Here is an 18941-nt window from a genome sequence, read left to right on the forward strand (position 1 = left end):
TCTCGTGACATAAAGATCATTAATAAAAAAAAAACACCTACGGTATTAGTTTTTCTATTTGAATTGTATTCTAAAATCAAGGCTGAGATATATTTGTATGGGTCATTAATTAGATACAGCCGGAGTAATAATCCAGGGTCTTTTGGAAGCATATAGAGACATTAAAACCATGATTTGATATGCCCCATACGAGTACTGAATATTATTTACTTAATTTTTTCCCCTTGTATTTTCCATTCATATATGCAGCACTGAATTGAAGAGAGAAAGATGGATATATATATATATATATATATATATATATATATATATATATATATGTTTAGTCTCCTTGGTGAGATGCTATCTCATCAGGAAGGGGCTATGGCTTTGGGTGTCACTAATCCATTGCTGAGGTTCGCGAGGGGATTAACTAATCTCATAGTCATCATTAATCCAGGTCTTACCCGCCACCACGCTTCACAAACTTGGCTTTGTCATTATATGTGTGTTCCCCCAGTCGGTCTAGTCCTGTCACATGATGCCAGTGTGAGGCCTACTAAGTCATTGGCTCATGCCTGAAATTGTATTCCACCTGCTAGCAATATTTCTAGTCACTCCTCAATCAGCTTTATTATAATCTACCTTTCCTATCGCAATTAAGATAAAGAAACAAATTATCTTTGGACAGTGTTTTATTCTCTTTGCTTATAAAAATGCAAATATATAATATATAAAAAGCACTTTGTAGGTACTAAAAGTGGAATTTATGGTTTGTTTAGAGGGGAAAATAAAATAGATCAGATGGAATACAAATTTCAGGTCTACAATTTGGATAATAGCCATTCCTACGTTGTCAGTGCGCAGAATTAACCTGAAGGGTTAGATGTATTCATTATAGCCTAGTTTATCGTCCATCTCACACTGATAGGGGGTGTTCATAACATTTCTTTCGTCGGTGTAGAACGAACCCATCTGACTGTGGGAATGGTCGATCGGGTTCAAATTGTGTTACCTGTGACTGACCCCACCCCTGTTCAGTGTAGCCTAGAATAGTTTCATCAGTGTTCTAACTCTCAGATCGTAGGCGATCCTGTTCCACACCCTATCACTAGTCGCACCTAGAGCTCAGACCATAGCATATTGAGAGAGATAGTTGTGACAGTGCCTTTTAGTACACATGCGCATGTCATAACTATCTCTCTCAATACACTATAGTTCTGACCAAAACGTTATCACAGAACTTATTCCCCCCATGAGGGCAATATTTTTCTTCCAATAATACACCATTTTAAAGAGTTTTGTGTGTGATTGGGAGAGTATACTGCTCTCTTTCTGCCCATATTCTCCAAACAGATTGAATTGAAGTCTGATAGAAGAGCCTCCCTCTATGACTTGATGTCATTTATCATAAGATTGGGTTTAGCTGGATAATCTAATTTCATACCCAATCATGTAGTGGATAATTTCCTACTTGATTAGAGATGAGAATCTAAAAACAATGACAAACTGATGCTTTAGTCTAGTTTTAATGTATCATTTTTTGTCTTTTTAGATATTTCTTACTCGAGAATTTTGGGAATCTGAGGTTATTTTTAAATCAGATTTTTGTCTTTCATGGCAAAATTGTTGCAGGACTTGTAATAGATAAAGAAATGGAAGAAATTTTCAAATGGACTTGAGTAGTCTGTCCAAATCAAAGCATAATAATCGTATAGGGTCTACTTCTATTTAAGTTTTTTATATACATAATCTTGATAAACTTATATGCTGTATATTTTGATGATAGACTTAAAATAGTACATAAATGTTAAAGTAAATCTATTTGGGCTTATATATTGACTTCATCTCCAGTCTACCAAATATATATATTATCAATTCCCTGTGACTCGAATCCTATGGTTTATTGAAATGAATGGCAGCAATTGATTGATTGATTGATTTCTTTTGTAAAGACATGATTTTGATAGAGCGGGTGGGGAGCATCCATCATCCTTTCCCAACCCCTTCATCGCCCCCATCTAGCCCTCTCCCAGAGAGCCCCCTTGAAAAAGCAGCTCATGACCCCTGCCCTCATACTGACTGCACAGAAAATGATTATAACCCTTACAAATAGCATAGCACAAAAACTTGGCTGCATACCAGTACATTAAGTATTGAAAAGAAGGGTTTGATTTGTTATTTTATTATAATTCTTTGAGGAGTAAGATGTATCTTTGTTTAATTGGATGCTAAAAGGTTTTCAATATTTAGAAGAAAAGAAAAGAAAAGCTGTATGACTTAAATTAGGGGTTCAAGGAATGCCATGATCTTCTGATTTTGTTAAAAGAATTCTTGTAATCACTTTGAAATAGTTGTATTGATAAAAAGATAACTTTGACAAATTAGTGATCAGATTCTGCCCTGATGTCATTAATCATTATTTATGTCTTTGAATGGTGCTGATGAACATATATACAAAGCAAATGGTTCATGTATCATTTAAACATAGTCAACAGTACTGTACCACCAACATCCTGCGTAATGTAAAGAACATTATGCCACAACGAGTCTAGTGGATTCATTCTATAAAGTTCTTGCATGATAAAGAATCCATATCAATGTGTTGGTCATTGGGGAGAGAAATTGAGAGAAGTAGAAAGAATCATTAGCTATCCCAACACATGTCTTCCCTTCATTCCATACCAGACATTTCATATTTATATATATTCTTTTTACTTTCGCAAAAGAAGTATTGATTGTTAGGCAATTGATTCATATAGAATTGAGTATTTGACGACAGGAAAAAAGGATTTTATTATGTAATACTGGGATTATGTCAATTTTCATATAGTGCACACTTGTATTGATTATAAACCATCAAGCAAAGCTTGTTTGAAGAGAATTAGAAGCCTAAAAGAAGTGCATGGCTTGTGTATTTGGAAAGGGGTTTCAGGAGCACCATCATGGCTGACTAGAAGGGAATATTTCTTTTTGTAAATAAGCATCCCCAAAACAAAGGGGACAAATGTAAATTTATTTTGGGTGTACTTTACTGATCGATAAGTTATGCATTGTGATAAAACTTATGTTACAAATGATTGTAGTTTTAGATAATGCTAAGCATTTTGCAAGATGAAAATCTGAAGATGATACTTCGCTATGCTCCTGATGCTAGTGCATAGTATGCATGCTGAAAATCTGTCTTGTAAATTGCTCTATATATATCTCTGACAATATTTTACTATTTGTCTCTTATTTTGATGACATTCTTTATACTCCCCTCCCTAATCCTACTGTTAAACAGTTGAAGCACAGTACAGCAGTAGCAGTAGTCATGAGTCTATAAGTTCTCAATCGTCGCTGTCTACACATTCTTCGAATTCCTCACCACCGACCAGTAAGAAAGCTAACTCTCTTTCGACAGGTAGGCCTACATACCGTTGCATGCTGTATCAATTTCATGTAACTTAAGCCTTTCTTTTCTTTTTCGATAATATCACATTTCATGATGTTCATATGAGTATACTTTGGAAAAAAGGATTGTCTGTTCTATAAGACTTTGATTGCCCTAAAAAGGCATGATATCCAGATATCTTGAGTATATTTCAAACTATAGATTGATTTGGCTTTTTTTCCAGTAACCATTATCTTTCATTTTTGTCATGGAATTCTTTGGCCAATCCATTATTTTATGACTAACTCTGTGAGTCAATGTCTGTCATCCATAACAGGTTAGGGTCATAAAATGTTTTTATTCATCAAAGTCTAATAAGAGCTGGTAGTATTTGAACATTCTTCTCCATGAAGAAGGGTTAGGCTATTATTTGGGTTAATTGTTGACATCACACCATCCACTTATCATACCCATTGTGCATGCCAATAACATGTACAGTGAAACCTGTAAATAAAGACCACTCAAGGGAGACATGAAAAGCGGTCTTTATAGGCAGGTGGTCTTTCTACACAGGTGGTCACTAAAGCAGGTTTCACTGTACTTCATTGTCTTCTTAATCTAAATTTCCTGGTGTTGATAAGTCTTTTTGTTACTTTCATCCATTTACTCTATATGACATGAAACGAAAGGAGGTAAGTAGTCCGTTTCATGTCTGTCCTGTCCAGAAGGAAACAAGGTTAAAGGGGTTGATCAATCAAGTTTCATGCTCAATATTTTCAAGTGAAAAGGAAAGGATTACAAAATTTAGGTTTATGGTCTGTTTAGGGTTTGTGTATCCTTCGCAGACTGAGAACAAGAGTCTATGAAAGCAGATAATGGAGTTCAGAATAAAAGAGAAAGATGTTTTTTTTTCAAATCAAGATATTTCAAATGCTCACATTTTCCCATCAATATTTCATGTAGAATAGATGACAAATATGAATATGATATTTTTTAGATTTCTCCTTTTAGTGAAGTTCTATTTTGAATATAACAGATGTCAGCTTTGTACTGGTTAATACTGTCTCTGATAAAGACTTGAACATATATTGAAGAAACAGAGAGATATGAGAAAAATGAAAGTTATCTTCTTTTTCTGCAATTTTATACTTAAGGAACTTACCGTAATGCCTCCTTAAAAGTTGATTTTTCAGTTAACAAAAGTGAAAGCAGTGATGGCAAATCAGCATTGGTTGTAATACCCTGCCTGCCATAGCACCTATCTTAAGTAAACTCCACATCTAAGATACCCATGTTGTATGGTGTAGAGAACACACATCTGTATTGTTGATGTGTCAATGGACTGCATTGTGACATAAGGGCATGAGAGACGTAGTGTCTTATTCATATTTGTGTTCTAACTTCTTTCTAATTTTACTCTGTGTTTGAAGGCCAGATAATCAACTAATAGTCATATATGGACATACTTAATAAGATATGCAGTACTATAAGCTGGGTTTTTAGGCAGCTACATGTATTCTAGACTGGACAAATCAACAGCCTCCACCCCCCCCCCCCCCTAAAAAAAAAAAAATAGAGAAAAGATAGATTATAATAAAACAAAAACATTATGAAAGTAAATGGTCATTTATATCACAGTGTTGAAAGGGCTTTCAATGTCGGGTTCATAGGAAGTTTGTAGAACCTATTGGAATCTTTCTATGACAAAAATATTTCTTTTTCATGGAAAGGTCTGAAATTTATTATGAAAGCTACGAGAGGTACAAAAGGATTTCTGAGATGTTCATTATGACCATTTTGTGTTTTATACTGGGGATGTACTTCTACATGAAATACTGAAGCTTAGGAGGGGGGGGGGGGGGTGTCAGGTTAAATGATAGACAGATAGTCTGATAGACGGACAATGGTTATTCATGAATAAGGGTTAAGATATAGAATGAGTTTATTGTCTGATTCATGTATTTAGTCAGATATTGTCCTCCAATCTGACATGTTTTTGTAAATTCCATGTTTTTTTACTAGATGAATGAGACTATAGTATAAAGCATGTCCAATATTTACCTCACCACCTCATTGTAGATTCATGCACCGCATCAAAATGTTGCACGCATAGATTCTGAGCAATTTTTAAAGTTATATATCCAAGTTCTTGATCCGAATGATATATTTGGGTATGAAGGTAGGTGGGAGAGAGGAGGTATCAGTACACGTTGGGTTTTTAGTTAGGGTCATGTCTGCAGTGTTTGTAGGTTTCAACAAACAGAATCTGTTCTTGGAAGTGTGTTTCATAATTGTTTGTACCGGTATTTGAATAATATCGGTCATGTGGTCGCCCGTAGGTGAAAGACATCTACGTTCTGGATTTTGATCCATTTGATCTTTAAATATATCTGCAAGAATCTGTTTTCAAATCCATAGAAAGAAAATTATAGGTATCACCAGAGGAGGGAAAAGCCCCTATTTTTTTCCTGTTCGAAAACTTTGGGGTCAATGAGTCGGTCATGATACTCTTGATGTCATAACAGCTCATTATAAAAAGAAATGAACGTCAAGGACAAGGTTGTTGTACTTGGAAGATTGCTTGATGATGTCTATGGATTGATGAGTTTCACTTTAGTATCTGCAGATTGTTAGGTTAATTTTCTTATCGGATATAGAAATATGAACATGCTGTTATTTCATCATCTTTTTTAATATCTGACAGTAAGAGAATTTTTGTGTTATGAAGTGCCATGTGAACAGGAAAGATATCTGCATCTATGCTAGATTATATTTAATGTTTATTTGAACTTTACATCCTGAACTTTTTATTGATTATCCCTATGTCTTTGAGAATCTATTATTCATTATATTAATATATTTTTATCTGTTATTAATATCATATCATTTCCCCTCTAATTCTTCTCTGTATGTGTCTTTTCATCTTCATCATTATCATCGTCATAACTATTCTCTAGTGGTTTGGTGATCCTCAGACTTGCATCCTCTCTCCCTCTCTCTCTATCTCTCTCTCTCTCCCTCCCTCTCTCTCTCTCTCTCTCTCTCTCGTCTCTTTCGTTCTGTCTTTCATTTTGTCACCTTTGTCTTGCCAAGTATACTGCCACTATCATCAATATCACCCTAAATTATCTTCTTCTGTTTTCTGTTTACCTTCATCATCTTGTTATCAGCCCCTCACTGTCTTTACCATCATCTCTAGGTTTGATTTCATCCATCTCATCTTTAAATTGCCAGCATTTTGAACAATGATTTTTTCTTTTTTTCCAGTGGTCTATTTGTTAAAAATAAATATTATTACAAACATTATGCCAAAAGTTCCTACCTATCCTACCTATCCTACCCTCATTTTCATATCGTTTCTCATAAAACTTTATAAGAACCCTCTTTTTTCTTTTCAACCTCTACCTTATCATTATCATCATTATCGCTGTCATCATTATCATCATCTACTTCATTATCATCATCATCATTATCGTCAGGCAATACCATAACACTGTCCTTGTCGTCCCAATCAAAGAAATCACCCACCCATTGTAATCATCACTACTTCTCAAAGTCAATGCTTCATGATCGTCATTGAAAGATAGCAACTGCAAGAGGAGTCCCCATCAACTATAAAGCGTTACCAGCTTTACCCCCTCATCATCATCATCATCTTCCCATTCCACCCCTTCTCATCATCAACATCCCTTCTCATCATCATCCCTTCTCATCATCATCATCTTCTTCCCATACCACCATCCATTCCATCATTAATTCCACCCCTTGATTGTCATAGATGTAGTAATAAATGATGCTGATGAGGTTTGTCTACCAACAAGTCAGTCAGTCTATCCCATACTAACATTGCATCCATCTTTCCTCTCCATCTCTCAAAGTCTTTTGGAGGTCAATACAAATGAGGAAGTATCCAAAGTATCACACATACCATGGTAAATCTCACTGTTTGGTGTCGTCGTAAGAAACCCACCCGCATGCTTATTATGACTGCTTCTTTCTAAAAGGAAATTATGGATGTACTATGCTTTTTTTCTCTTCTTACTGTCCGCTGTCATTGGATTTAGTTTGGTCCACTTTTATTTTATGATTTTGATTATTACGGTCAGTATGTGCTGCATTACTTTTCTCTACAGTTACGATCTGTGTATTTTTATTTCCCTGATGAACTATTTTATTATCTCCTTTTTTGTTGTTGGTTGTCTTCTGTATGTGGCCGTGTTCTTAAGTTTGAAAATGCTTCCATCGAAACCAAATATATATAGGGAATAGTTGGGGTTGTACAAATGACGTATTAAGGACCTTAGCGGTGGATTTGTTGATGAGAAAGTACAGATTTCTCGATGAAAAATTATGGATTTTTCGATGAAAAATTATGGTTTTCATAATTTTAGGTAAACTAGATGAATGACTGTGAAAGGTATTTTCATTTTTATGGAATTCAGTTTTTTTTTCTGTACACATTATATACCATAAGTCGTCTTCTTTGCAAAGTAGCAATGAGAAAGCGTTCTTTGATATCAGTCATTCACACTACACTATTGGATAGAAGTTTCTTCAAATTTTCTCAATTGTTTTTTATAGAACCACTGCCCTTTTTGATTTCTATCCAATAAGTTAATGTAGAATTCATGAGAAAATATGCCATCTAGCTGGTATAAAATATTGCATTCAAAACAAAAAATGAATAAATAAAATCCCATATGAAGTTACTGTTTAATAATGACATTATCCAACTTTCCCTTAACAACAAATTTTTTCGCTTTAGTCATGGAATATATAATAAGTTGTAGATTCACAGCTTCTTTGTAAAAAATTGTTTATGCTAGGAAGTACTTATACAGCTCAGTGAGAAAAGAAATTTAGAATCAAAACCATAATTTTATATTTATCACTGACTGTAATATCCTCTTGCAGGTTTTCTTGAAAGATGATGCCCTTTAAAAAAATGTAACGACATACTCCATATGGTGGTCTTTTTTATTTCCAGCTTTTGAGAATTACATGTAGTTAATAGTTTTTCCCTATGACATTAATTTTCTCTGTTCTCCTCAATTTATTTCATTTATTTTTTAATTTTTGTACTTTATTTTTCCTTGTGTCATCTGTGTTCAGTAGTGTGATAGTTACCTTAAACACAAACCAAAATCAAATTTAGCTCTGAAATGATACAGGAAAAAAAAAAAGCTGTAGACTTTTGGCATTTACTCTAAGCTGTTATTTTTAGGCATACAGAGTCATACATAAGTCCCAGTTGTTGATAGAGAAATAAACACCAATATAAATCACCACTCAATTAGGCTTGGTAAACTACTTAATGCTTTGAGTGCAAATACAATTAATCGGAACAGAATTTCAGGAATTTTCTTTAGCAAGAAGTAATTTCATGTTGCTAAAAAAACATGTTTCGATACTTCATGATATATTTTCAAAATGTTAGAACCCCTTCAATGCACTTCATTGGTTTGGTATATGATTTATCAGTAGGGTGTGTTTTTGACAAGACATTGTGTCTTCTGCATAACCTAAAAGATGAACACTTCATTATGATCTCATGCAGCCATTTTGTCTGAAGAAAATAATCATTCACATAATAAATTTACAAAACTAGATATGGTTTCTTCACAACTATTGAAATACAAATCATAATTTCAAATTATAAAAAACAAATTGTGTCTAAAGGTAGTAACATTTATATCTTTGCGTTTCTTTATTTGTCTTATTTTTATTTGTTTATTCTTTTTAGTGATTTTTGTAACATCACGCTTTTATGTGTAGAATTTGTGATAGTTGATATTTAAAAGTAAAAGTCTGTTTTGTAGCATTACTTCTTGTTTTTATGACATACACATCATTTATTTGATTTATACAGTATGGTTCAATTTTTTTAATAATAGCATTTGTACATGATGTTCACTGATTCCATTTTAAATTACTTTAGACTGAGATGGATAGGAAAACAAAATCACTTTGGTACATTGAGCAATTATCAAGAAATAGGTACTTATCAATGCTAAGATTGTTGTACTAAAATGAATTGTTTCATGATTTTTTTTTCCAATCATAATTTTCTTCGCCCCTGAACATAAATTTTGAAAAAGTATAGTCCCTTTTAGATAATGTGCTAACTTTCCTTCTAGGTATTGTTAGTAAATTTTTAATTAATCAAGAAACAAGAAATGAACTTCATTTTAATATGACAGCCATTGTACATCTAAGTATCTGTTTCTGGTGGAAATAACCATGAATACATATTATTATAAGTCATACTTGCAAAGCCCCTGTAAGAAACACAGTAATTGATATTAAACATGCACTCTCTAATTAATTTTTTTTCTATTCTTTCAATAAATTTATCTGAAATTAGGAATATTTTCAATTTAATCCTCAAAATTCCATCGCCATGATCTCAAAACACCAGTGTCCTCATGTAGATTTCAATCTCACACAACATTTATTTTTATAGCAATCTTCGTGGCAATTCATATTCTATATGAAACTTTCTATACAAATAGATTTGAGATGACGTGAGGGTCGTAGAAGGCTGTTTGCAAGTCGTTAGGAATTCCCAGACCACGAGAATCAGTTTTAATCTCTCATGATTGACTAGGAATGTAGGATTTAGTAAGTTCAACTTGCTCTATTGAAATGTTTTTGATCTTTCTTCTAACCTAACCTTATAACCCCTCTGATGATGAATCAGGCAAAAGCCCTCCCCAAAGTATGGATGAGGACCGGACTAGCCCCCTAAGAACGTTTCGTTCACCCTCTGAGCTCCCACGAACAGGTAACAAATGCTTCACCATGGAGACGGACGTCACACCCACCCGCCCGCCTCCTTGCTCATTATCTCACAGGCCACGCCTAGATGTAGATTGTTTTTATACCTTGATCTTTTGTCTTGACATTGTGTATACACCTTGTGTGCTGGACATCTATATCTTGGGGCTTGTTCCCAAGGCTACAGAGTTTTCTCCTTATCTATTTATTTATTTTGCATGTATTGCACACAGCTATGACTTGCAACCATAACTTCTACATATAATAAGATAATGGTCCTATGTTTTAAGTTGTGTGCATCATGCAAAATGTGATTGAGAAAAGTCTGTTGGCCAGTGAGGACAGTACTCTACTATATCTTCAGTTCATTGTACTTTATTTTTGCTATATCCATGTGTGTTGTTGATACTGTGTTAGTTCACTGTGACACAATATGGACATCTTAGCATATTCTTAGTATAAAAGAAATTCATGTTTTTATTTTTACTTCTGTATCTGCCATAAATAGACTTGGTCTTACCAGTTGGGGAGGACAAGTGTAGTTTGCATGCTTAAAGTTGAGTTTATCTGATCATTGTGACCAATTCACTCCCTCCTATCAAAAATATGATATTTAAAATACCAAATATAAAAATCAACATTTGTTGGTGTATATTGTCCATGGGAGTCAGAGATCTAATGGCTATATTTCTAGGAATAATTAGAACAAATTAAACAGACACATTAATGCTGGGGCCCTAGTTGCATTTTGCCTTTTGCTTTCAATAGTATACTATGTGTATCGAAAACTGGCCAAATTGTTTATTGTAAATCTGCCAAAAATAAACTAAAAATTGATCAACACACTATAACGTAACCACCCCTTCAATTGTGAACATGTTTGAAAGTCTGTTGGTCACAGTGTAGTATAGTTTTCCCACCACTGTCTTCGTTTTGTTTTGATGATTTTATTTCATTAGTCAGAACTTGTAGCCCACACCCATAAATTTACTTTAATTTGACAAACATTACCCTTTTTGTGTTCATATACAGACACACAAAATATGTACCATTATATTTTTCATTGATATATATCTTTTGAGAAATAGATTTAGATCATTATTCCTTCTTCATGATTGGGTATTCGTCTACCCTGACCCTGTAATCTAGCATCTGGGATGTTTTATTAGATTTTATTTTACACTGATTTTCTAGTCATCTAGTTGTGGCTGCTTGTGAAAAGAAAAAGAAAATGGGGAGTAAATATTAGTTGCAGTCCAGAGTTTTTTTGTTAAAGTCAAAATGGTGTCATAGCCAGTAGCTGTGATATCCTTTGCCACCCAGGAATGTCTTATTAGATTTAAATTCTTTTTCTGTTCTCTTCACGCAAAATGCTTTTCTGAGGATTCTACTCTACAATATGTGAATAGATTTAGATGATTCGAGGATTGTGCGAAATCAATCATAATATATTTGCTGCTCACTTGTGTTACATACGAACAGGCAAAAACTAAAGATTGTTTAATACCCACCAGAGCTGTTAAATATTTCTCCCTGTATGGAGAGTGTTCTTCGCACTATGTCTTGTCAACTTTCACCGTGCCATTGATTTCTGTATTGATATGTTTTAGGTGTGCTTTCTCGTTCTAGTATTGTTGAGCTAGCTTTAGTGTCGAATCTCTAAATTTCATCACGATAAATGATCTTGTAATAGAAGTTGCATTATATTGACATTGTCTCCAACTCAATTTGTATATCTGTAAAATGTGTCATCTATCAGTTTGTGTTTCATCTCACAGTCTATAACTTGTTATTGTGTATTTGTGAATGTATGTTTCTTCACCAAACTATCATCAATTATTATTATAAACCTTCTTCAGACACCATATTCATTTCCTTTCATCATTTGTATCCGTTTGTTCAATGTATTAAAAAACTATTCTTAAAAAATGATAAACTGCTGATTGATCAAATCCCATTTTAGTTGAATTGATATGCATGCATTTCAACATCCATTAAACTATTATATCAATATTACTCATGGTGAGGGGTTGTATACTCCTATGTAAGCTTAATCAAATTCATCACAAAGTGTTCATGTTGTATATAAACTGGCACATTTCTTCTTAGTACTTTTACATTTTATACTTCTCTTTCTTTATCATTATAGTTTTTTGTTTCATTTTATTGATTCAGAATCTTTCTTCAAATATGTTACCCTGTTATGTAATCAGTGTGTATTGATTCTAAAGATAAAGCACATTTAAGAGGTAATATTTGCACTATAAGGTGATACTTGATATACCATTGCAAACATTCAAATGAAGAAATTTCTTTGTATAAATACTCTCATCTGTGAAAATCAAGCTTTGGATGAGCAGTTTAGAGGTAATGACTGAAATAGATAAACTGTTACAAGTTCCTCATTACTGTCAAGTGAGTCATGAATTTGGTGGTCACAGTGCTGAAAAATTTAAGAATTACCAATCAGAACAAATAATAATCTTTTTCTGTTCATACAAACTTTCCTCCAAATATCATCATCTATATAATAAGGATTTGTCATTCCATTATAGTAATGATACAGATACACTGTTTTTTCTCTCTAAAATTGCAAATCAGGACATTTTTGTGTGAATAATTTCATTTTCTAACTATTATTATCCAATGAATTCTTACCCTACAGGGGCACCGATATCAAGACCTCCGTTAGCAAGAGCGGATGAAGTGTAAGTAATCAGTTTATGTTCAAACCATAACCTCTTCTAATTATCCTGATTAACTGAACAATCCATGCATTAAAAATTCTCTCAACAGAAACATGTACATGCTTATCTCTTGGGTTTTCTCAATGCATCATTAGGGAAATTTGTTATTTTGAGGATAAAGATAGAGAAAGTTCCTAAGAATATTGAGTTTCATTTTTTCTCTCCAGTCAACAAAGCTAACTATGCCGGCAGTCAGGATTACCTGTTGATAGGATTGACTTTGGGAAAGGGTAGGGAACTGACCTTGAAGATATTCCATAAATAAGTATTTGTATGAAATAGACGGCTTGTAAAGGCTTTATCGAATGAGATGTAAAGACTATCAAAAAGGAAGATGATATGATGATAAACAGGAAACAAAATCATCAAGAGCATTACAGATTTGTGTCATCATTCATGCAGGGTACCGTAGGGTTTATGAGAACAGTCAGTTCATACATGCATAACCGCTCACTTTTGTCATGAACCTATCAATCAGTCACTCAGTTAATCAATAGTCATTCATTTAATTAGATCAATTTATCAGTCTGTCAAAGTAATCAAAGTTGTACAAATAGTGCAAGACCAATATAATGAATCCATCAATTCATGAAGTAATCAATAATGTGCAGTTTTTAGTCAGAATTTATATCTTAACAATCAGTCATGATTTTCAAGTCTTTTAGTTAATTTGAAATTGAATAAGAACAACCACATTGTATACTTTAGCTGGTGGAAAGGCTTTTCATCTAACTTCATATGCTATTATATTACTGCCTAATCTCACATGCTCTTCTGTATGCCTAACCAACATCGAGCAAAGCTGCTCTCTCCTTTATAAGCTCATCTGCTATTGGTTAATCTCATGCAGGGACAATCATGAAGGACCAATAAGATCTAAGAGTGAATCATCTAGTTCAAGCGCATCATCATCATCACAGTACGTTAATTATCCTTGCCCTATGGCAAGATGACTCAAACTAGAATTCTGTTTGCATGTCTGCTTTCTGATACTAACAACGTTTTCATGTTACACGTCATACTAAAACATTCATGCCACTAATATATTCATACATAAATAACTGGACACCTTACACAACTTTACATCAGAGGTTTCTATCCGATATTATTTTGTTCACGTCTAACAATATCCAATTCATTTTGATACATAGTTCATAAACTAATGTTAGTGGAATTGTAAATTAGATTGGGGAAACATAAGTCAATTTTTTCCTGTAGTTTGAACTGTCAAAGAAAGGTTTTATTTTGCTAGTTTGGCACATTGCTTGAGATCATATAGATGGTAAAAGAATTCACATTTATAGATTTGTTTAGAAATATTAGCATATAAAGCAATGCAAGGTCTACTCTTAAATAGAGCATTCAAAATTCTTATTAATGTTTTATGACTTTGGTTTAGGTTATATGGAGTAAAGCAGTGCTCAAATTATTAGATTAGCTTTAAAATGTATATGCCAACATATATTAAAAGACCTAAGTATCATAAATCTTTCTCTGTGCCGGTAAATGCCCATATTGTGCAACTCTGGTCCCAAAACATGTAGATCCATATTACAGTTCCATAGACACCAATACAGATCTCATCCGTGTATAGTCTTTCATGTCTTGTGTTATGATATTGAAGTTTGCTTTATTAATAGGTAGCCTGATCAGTTTTCTTGTATAGTTTCTTTCTTGGTTTGAAATAGGTTTATGGTTTGAAATCGGTTTATGGTTTGACTTCATGTTATTAGCGAATGTAAAGCCATGTATAGTAGTCACTTTCTGTTTCTTGTTCCTTTCATACAGTATATTTATAACATTCCCAAATAACAATATAATATCTTCCAAGCTTGTAATTTTCTTAATAGTCATATTTTGGAATCATGGGATATTATATTTTTCTCCTCTTCTGCAAAAGTATTTCATTTCAATTTTCTTCCTTTTGCTTACTCTCTGTCTCTTTCTCTCTCTGTCGCTCTCTCTGTGTCTCTCTCTCTGTCTCTCTTATTCTTTGTCTCCCTCTCTCTCTCTCTTTGTCTCCCTACCTCTCTCTCTCCCTCTATCTATGTATCTGTCTCTTTGTCTGTCTGTTAGTCTGTTACTACACAACTCTCCAGAGTTTCCTTTCTATCTCTGTCTTCATCGCACTGTTTCCTCTTTAATATCACCTAATAATGCACAGTTTACAAATTTGTAGTATTCTAATTATATACTGTAATGTTATTTTTTATTTAGATAATTATTGGTGGTTGCATCTAGTAATTTATCAAGTTTTTTTGCTATGATTATTTTCCATTAACAATTTTGTTTCAATTACAATCAAATCTAAACCAGAATTTAAAAAAAGTACTGGTATGACATATTTCAGTTAATGCTTATTATTACTGTCATCTCTGTAGTACTCCATTATCTAAATTCTTTATAATTTAATGTTTCCATTTGCATGAAGAGAAGAAGAGAACACATGTGCCATATAAAGTTCCAAATCTTATGTTCTTGATTGTTTTTTTTTTCTCATTTTACCTTAGTTAACTTTTTGATCGATCAGTTTACTAATGTATTCAAAAGTTGCTTTTGATGAGCTAAAAACTTCCCCAAATCTTGCCTAACATAGCAACTCCTAATACATGTGTAGTAGGTTGGGGTGACGGGAACACTCATTCTTGAAAGAATCGTCCTTAACTTTGAACACAATAGTAAACTAGTCTGTTAAACGATTAATGTGTTTTGAATTTTGTAGTTTTAATGTGAAGTTTTCATATAGATATCCTCACTTTACCCATTGATTATTGAATTTTATAGTTCCCATACCAGAGACAACCAGGTTCCCGTAAGCTAAGGGTTAATATGATTAGCCTGTAAACACAATTTCAATAGATCTAGTTCATTCAGACACTAAGCAAATTGCCATCATTTGGGTTTGAGTCATTTTAGTTTCATTTTTGTTGCTGTTTCTGGAACTAACCACATCACACTTTCACTTTTTTGCTGTGCTCATCACATGGTGCCCTTTAACAGGCGTAGCACTGGACCAGCAGCATCCAAAGGAACCCCTGGTGATCAGTCCATTTACGACTCTGTGGGCAAGAAGTTAGTATGGACTTATCTTAATCACAAGATCATGCATGATCCCATAGGGGGGGGGGGGGGGAGCATTACTTAAAGCCATACTGTACTAGAAGCACTTCCTCTGGCGCCATCTCATGTCAGCTGTAGCATTATGGTTCCATAACTCACTGCTCTGTTGGTACCACTGAATTTGACACTTATGTAGTGTTGAGTTCAGTGGGTTACACAATGTAGGCAAGTTAACTATGAGCTGGCACTGTGCAATAAGCAGCATACTAGGGCATAAAGTTCATCAGTTCAGTATTGCTTTAACAAACAAACACAAATTTCTCCCCACGCCTTCCACAAAAAGTGCAAAATGCAATAAAACAAGTTGGAATTCATCCTACCAATTCTAAAGTAGCAACCCTGATCCTCTTTTTATTCAGAAATCATTGTATCATTCAAAGCTTTATTACTAAAAACCATTATCAACCTCTTTTAACCAGCAGTCCCCACCCCCCATAGTTTTGCATCCTAAAAGTTGAAATATCGGCCCCCCCCCCCAAAAAAAAAAAAAAAAAAAAAAAGAGAAGGAGAAAGCAATAGTTGGATGATTAGAATTCTTTTTTGAATGAATTTGCACCGCTTCCCTTAAGCAGAGATAGAACTTTTGTGCTTGAAAAGTACTACTCAGAGATATTGTTTTGTCATCAAATCATATTGATGAAATGTCAGCAAACCTTTGGGAATGAACATGCCTACTCTGTTTCATGAATATAAACATAATGTGAAATAAAAATAGTCAACATGCTTTATATCTGAATGTGTCTGTTGATATACACAATCAGTTTGGAAAATATATATTATGAAATATATTTCAGATTACACATAAATATTGAAAACATATGGGTTAAATACTCCAAATCATGATGTATAATTTTATTGAGCTGTGATATGTTTTCTTTTTATTCCTCTGGTATATTATCACTTTCTGTAAATGATATGAACCTAAGCTTATTTTCCATCTATGTGTTCTTTCTAGGGGAATATGCGTGCGGACTTTATACGCATGTGATGCTGATAATGAGTCTGAACTATCTTTTCAACCGAACCAGATCATAGTCAATGGTAAGTTTAGAATTTTCTATCCATTCTGTTTAGAGGGACATAAAGCACGCCAATAACAACAAAAACCCATATGGTAATACACCATTTTATGTTGTATCAAATGTGTTCATATATTCTTTGTTATATCAGTTCCTTTATTTGTAGACTTAAGTTTCATATTATTGCTTTGGTAATTTTAAGATATCATATGCCCAGCAGACTGCATTAGCAAGGGAGACTTAACCTTTAGGAATCATCCAACTTTGTACCAAGCATACAATTTATGTATCTTCTAGATGTTATATGGTACTATATTGTTTAGTGAGTGCCAGAAGGAGTTAAGGTTATCTTTTCACTTTGAGCTAACTCCCTTCTGCTTCTCAGCAGAATATTGCATCAAAGATAGGGAATAAGGCTGTGATTTTACTGCAGGCTGTATATAGGGGTCTCAATAAACATGTCCTAATAACTTTACCAATCCCTATATGACACATGCTCCAGCTGTAGTTAATCCCTGGTCAATATCCTATACCAGCCAAACTCTTAACTTCAACCCTGGACCAAACACTGTACAAGAACATAATTCTAACCCTACACCTAGCCTCAAACTCGATCATAATATTTGAAGAAAAACATATATACTATTCATACGCCTTGTAACTTTGATGTTTTTTGTGTTTTATCGTAACGCAAGAACGAAAGGTGGATGGTTTTAATGAGGGCCTTTGTTGAGCACTTTTAGATGTCGTAATCTTTACGATGAACATAAAGCAGGAAAAATAATTTTCTGTATAATTAAAAATTACAAAACTTGGTAAAGGTATGCATAATTGAGTTGTATACCTACTGTATATAGCTTGAAGCTACTCTTGCCAGAGCATGTGTTGCAGCACATTATGAACCAGTTCACATGTGAAAGATAATGATGTTATCTGTCTCTCACTACAGTACGGTCATCCAAGGAAAGAGGCTGGTTACTTGGTACGCTGAACGGCAAGACGGGACTCGTACCAGAGAACTACGTCCAAGCGATAATACAGTGACACTGAAGATCGCCCTCGCCCAGTTATACGCACAAGCCAAGTGCGCGAGGGATCACGTTGGGATAGGGGATCATCAGAGACTGAATACGTAGACAGTTAGAGTCATCTTGACTGATTGAGAAGCTACATCGTGATGTCATGCAAGGGACAGATAATCATAGTCATGATATGAAGTCATTTTCTGGGCATATTGAAAGATGATACCTGGCATGTTAAGAAAATAATTTCGTACATGAATTAAAAAAGAAAGAAAACAATTTCTTGGTTTTACACATTTTCAATCATTTTTTGGAGTGAAATGCACTTAATTTCCTTTTTTTTCTGAGTGAGGGGTATTCTGTTATTTAAAATGGACAACTTGTATGAAAGGACATTCTAAAGGTCAGACTGACTACCTTGTCATATGAAAATCTTTAAAATATGATGTTTTTCATCGGATGTATTTCACTTTGAAACAAATGTGGTAGAAGACTTTACTACAGGGTTATGTTTTCTTAAACAACAATTTCCAAAGATATGTAAGAACGGTCCTCCATGTTCTTCAATATCCTTCATCTGATAATAAATGCCAGAAGTGAAGCTGGCTGAACTTACATCATATCAATGGCCTTGGGACTCTTCTGGCAAAGGAAAATCCAGGTTCATGCTTGAGAAATGGGAGGCAAGGAGAAAGAGATGTTTTCCTTTTGTCTTCTCCAAAGCCTTCAAAGAAATACCTTTTGCTTTATTACTGCATATTGAAACTGCCATCTTTGGATGCAAAGTAATTTTTGTTTTGCCCTACTGCCAATTATTTCTTTGGATTTGAATAAGTGAACAACTGATAAAATTACAAGTTGTTTTCACTAGGAATGCTGTTTTGAACCGAACCTCAATAAT

At 33.9% G+C, this 18941-nt stretch overlaps 1 protein-coding gene across 15 annotated transcripts in view; it reads left to right on the forward strand.

Moving 5' to 3' along the window:
• Window positions 1-18414, forward strand: part of LOC576034 (rho GTPase-activating protein 26) — an 81648-nt gene extending 63234 nt beyond the window's left edge. For 4 of the 15 annotated variants that reach the window (XM_030980359.1, XM_030980360.1, XM_030980361.1 and 1 more), the window contains exons 23-30: window positions 3266-3385; window positions 7234-7287; window positions 10056-10139; window positions 12798-12840; window positions 13730-13798; window positions 15880-15951; window positions 16955-17040; window positions 17968-18414. In XM_030980359.1, coding sequence (XP_030836219.1) covers window positions 3266-3385; window positions 7234-7287; window positions 10056-10139; window positions 12798-12840; window positions 13730-13798; window positions 15880-15951; window positions 16955-17040; window positions 17968-18062 — 623 coding nt within the window. In that variant the 3' untranslated portion in view covers window positions 18063-18414. The remainder of the gene's footprint in view (window positions 1-3265; window positions 3386-7233; window positions 7288-10055; window positions 10140-12797; window positions 12841-13729; window positions 13799-15879; window positions 15952-16954; window positions 17041-17967) is intronic. The other 11 variants (XM_030980369.1, XM_030980373.1, XM_030980371.1 and 8 more) reach the window with 9 other exon arrangements.
• The last annotated feature ends 527 nt before the right edge of the window (window positions 18415-18941 follow it).

The sequence above is a fragment of the Strongylocentrotus purpuratus genome, unplaced genomic scaffold (assembly GCF_000002235.5).
Source record: "Strongylocentrotus purpuratus isolate Spur 01 unplaced genomic scaffold, Spur_5.0 spur5_scaffold_11, whole genome shotgun sequence".
NCBI lineage: Eukaryota > Metazoa > Echinodermata > Echinoidea > Camarodonta > Strongylocentrotidae > Strongylocentrotus > Strongylocentrotus purpuratus.